This window comes from Xiphias gladius, chromosome 6 (assembly GCF_016859285.1).
Source record: "Xiphias gladius isolate SHS-SW01 ecotype Sanya breed wild chromosome 6, ASM1685928v1, whole genome shotgun sequence".
In the NCBI taxonomy this organism is placed as follows: Eukaryota; Metazoa; Chordata; class Actinopteri; order Istiophoriformes; family Xiphiidae; genus Xiphias; species Xiphias gladius.
Genome location: NC_053405.1, coordinates 22,835,411 through 22,839,259, shown reverse-complemented (window position 1 = coordinate 22,839,259; position 3,849 = coordinate 22,835,411). Strand labels below are relative to the sequence as shown.

Genomic DNA, 3,849 nt, shown 5'->3' with positions numbered 1-3,849 from the left:
CACTCACATCATACCGGCAACAATACATAAAACTGAGACCGTTCACTACAGTTTCAGTGTCTAGACTATTGCTGAATACGTCAAAGACATTAAACAATATCAGTTAAATGTTGTTGTTTTTTTCCAACCATTTAGCAACTGCATGTTATTCAAGGAGAAAGTGGAGGCTACATGTATACTACACAGTCATAGCAGAACCCCAATGTAGGCTATAATTATATTATGTCGATAAGTTAACAGCACATTAGTTGAAGGGCAGTAGGTTTCCGGCGCGCTCTGTCTCTCTCTCTCTCTCTCTCGCTCTGAACGAGAGTAAACAATAATCACGCGACTGCTTTCTGGTTACATCTCTTCACCTATTGAACCACTCATCAGCGATAAGTGATTATTGTTGATGGAAGTGGCAGCGCCGCGGCGGCGGTTCGGCGAGGTAGCGTCAGGCACAGGTGAGGCAGACGGTGTGAACCAGGCATAAGCTTCCAAACTATCCAAAGGCCATGCTGAATAATATAATAATTATAATACTGTAGAACAATACTACAGCTCTACGCTGCGATGCACAAACAACGCCGCTTCTTCATTTTTATGTCTTCTACATCGGTCCCCAGCCCGAGGACGCTGACTTTTTTGCATGTAGCTTTAGGCTCAGTCTTTGAGCATGATATCATGTACGTGTGTCGAGTGATTATTTAAGAGCGAATTTAAGTATTATGGAAGTATTTAAGAGTGAATTTCGAGGGGCAAATTTGTCTCCATTATCACACCGCACACATGCCGCGCGCTCGGCAGCCGTAACAACAGTAACTAGGGGGCGGGGCCTAACAAACGGTCAACTGAAACTAATGAGTCGCGAGAAAATGTCCTGCACCCGCTGTTATGTAGCAAACTCTGCTGCACTGGCAACTGTGTATCAAGTGTCATTTCAAGTCACTGTGAACTGCTCATACACGTGTGGCCCTCGAGCATGAATTTCATTTTTGGCACCTCACCTGTTTCTGAGTTCTGGGATTTCTCCACCAGGAATTCTCTAATTTGCTCCACCCACAGGTAGAGGATGCTCTCCCCCACGTGCTCCCTGTTGAAATTGAAATATTTCCATGTGAGGGTGGAGAGACAGACTGAAGAGGGACGGAACTGAGGACAATAATGACAGTCTTTTGTTGAGGCTAATATCACTCCACAGTACCTTCTCGTGAAGTCAGAAATGATGAAAAGCACTCACACATAGAGGTCTTCCAGGCTGTTTGCCAATTTGGCCCTCTCAGGGCCTCGCAACCATGCTGCACTACAAAAGCCGAGAACAAACAGAGGGTTATTGAGTAGGACGAGGAGTGGGCTTCTGAGTGGGATGTTGTTCTCTCGGTTCATCAGATCGCCTCAAGATTAAATCTGAAAGGCAAATTGACTCACTTGATCTGGTAGATGGGCGGGGCTGCGCTCGGATACTCAGGTGGGAGAATTATCTGATCAGCAAGAAAAAAGAAAAAAAAAATCAGAAACTGGGAAACAAACAAACTGCAAGGACAGGAGTTTTTTTTTTTCCCCCCCTTTACCTGCAAACATGCTGTCAGTTTTGGCTCCTCTAAGTCACTGGATATTTTGATGCAAAATATTCTGGATGCTTCATCTATAACACACCAGTCATCACCATATATGGAAGACAGAGCTTCAACCTCTTCGATCTAAATGGGAGGAAACAAGAACAAAGTAAAAACATCAATGTGAGTCTGAAGACCTCAAGCATGAATTAACCATGGAAGTCATTCCAGCATTTGGACCAGAGATGTACTGAAAGCTTCAAACTGTAATGTACAATAATGTATTTTTAAATAATATCATCAAATTCAACTGCATAGACACATCCATAGACACAATTTTAAACTACAGCTCTAATGATACTGCTTTAATCCTCAAACAGTCTTCCAACTATCTGGATGAAAACAACATTCCCTCTGCTGCATCTCAAAAAGATTTTTAACTAATTTCCCCAGTTTTGCCTCTGTTTCCTAAACCCCCGAAAAAAAAGTGGAATATGGAAATTACATATGTTTGTGCACAGTTTGTGAAAAAAATGATCATTATTATCTATATTTGTCTAGATCGATGTAACATAATATGAGTTTATATTTTCATACAAAATAGGATGTTAATATTATTCTTTCGTAAAACAAAATGAGCAAGGAGATATTTCACATTTCTGGCTGCCTGGATGTAGCCGCAACCTGGGAAAAGAATTAAAAAGCTTTTATACTCTGCAAGAAATTGAATATTTTTTCATCCAAATGGCTAGAAGGGTCCTCGACGATTGTGGAAATACCTCCACAGGAGCGCTACGTGTTGTTAAACAACCTCCTGGGTTTTTCCAAACACTGCAGGGTATTCCTTTTCTGACAAAAAATTGAATGCTGTGACCTGAACGTAATGTCAGCGCATGGGAGGAACAAGCTGGGGCTAAACTACAACAAGGACACTGGGTAAAAAATAAGCTCTGTTGTAACTAGAGCCTGACCGATATTGGATCATTGGGGCCAATGCCAATACCGATTTTAGGAAGTAAAAAAAAATCCGATATCGATATATCAGTCGATTCTATGTTATATTATATATAAAGGTTGGCAGGTTGTTGGTCCATTTGTAGTGGAGAAGAACGGTTTTACTCTGTGTTTTATTGTTCCTGTTCACCTGCCCGGGGACTACAAGTGGAAATTAGCTAGTATCTAAATTTGGTACAAAGCATCATTTTTTCTTTGTTTGAGATGAATCTATTTATGTATTTTCACCACTTCTAAATTAGCCCAAGCATCTTTTTTCTGCATTATGTTCTGTAAAAAAAATAAAAAAAAGTTTTCAACGGATGACCTATACGCTGATAGTCGAAACACAGAAAACTACAGGCTTAATTATGTCTACTCGTTATGGGGTTAATCTCTTTCCATATTTTGGCTTTTTTTTCATGCTGTTTTTGGCTGCACTCTGTTAATGTCTGGCTTCTCTGCACCGTGCAGCACCTGCTGAGCTTCAAACATCACATCCATGCGTGTTAATGAATCCAGCCACCTCGGGAGCAACCTGCAGTGTTTTATGTGTGTGTGTGTGTGTGTGTGTGTGTGTGTGTGTATTCGTCTTTATCCAACGGTCTGTGCACACTTGCTCATGCGTGTCCATTTTAATTACACCACCATTGTGATTCTCAGACAGATAATGAACAGGTTTGTTTGTGCCATTAATTTCAGACCTGTCCGCCTGCCTGGATTTGTTGTCAGCGATGCCTGAGCTCAACAATAAACCATTATTAAACTGTTGCTATTTGGCTTACATGCTCTCTGCAGACCACTGCAATATACCACAAGAAAACGGGCAGTGAACACAACCTGCCAGGCTCTCTTAACTTTATCAGAGAGTTTGTCAAAGCAAAGACAGCTTACTTGAGACTGCAGATCTCCTTCATTCTCCGGATTTATGATGTCGGCCATTGGTTCAATTCATCATCAAGTGGCAGCTTTTAGAATGTGAAAACAAGTCAGTGAAAAAACGGAAAAGATAAAACTTAAAGCACACGAACTGCATGTAGAAGTCCAGCCTGTATGTGTGTTAAGTGTAAACTGCTTCCAGGGCAAAAGCAGTTTGGGTGCGTGTGTTTTGTCTTCCGGGTCCTGCCGTGTTTTCACAGAACGAAGGACAAAGTATTTTGACATACTTGGCAGCGAAATGAACGAAGCAATTGCCTGTTTGGGGGATTTTTTTTTAAACCGCAGATAATGTATAAGGGCGCGCCCGACTTGAATGTTATGGGAAACCTTATTCGGCGTTTAAAATACCGCTCCGGGCTTTTATTTTGAAAGACGCGAG

At 41.5% G+C, this 3,849-nt stretch overlaps 1 protein-coding gene across 2 annotated transcripts in view; it reads right to left on the bottom strand.

Annotated features, from left to right (window-relative positions):
- The window catches only part of impact (impact RWD domain protein), a 17,186-nt gene extending 13,550 nt beyond the window's left edge, over positions 1 to 3,636 (bottom strand). For both annotated transcript variants that reach the window (XM_040129800.1, XM_040129799.1), the window contains exons 1-5: positions 3,426 to 3,636; positions 1,554 to 1,682; positions 1,411 to 1,463; positions 1,223 to 1,285; positions 990 to 1,075 (exon numbers count right to left, since the gene is read on the bottom strand). In XM_040129800.1, the coding sequence (XP_039985734.1) occupies positions 990 to 1,075; positions 1,223 to 1,285; positions 1,411 to 1,463; positions 1,554 to 1,682; positions 3,426 to 3,473 (379 nt within the window). In that variant the 5' untranslated portion in view covers positions 3,474 to 3,636. The remainder of the gene's footprint in view (positions 1 to 989; positions 1,076 to 1,222; positions 1,286 to 1,410; positions 1,464 to 1,553; positions 1,683 to 3,425) is intronic.
- Positions 3,637 to 3,849: the final 213 nt, after the last annotated feature.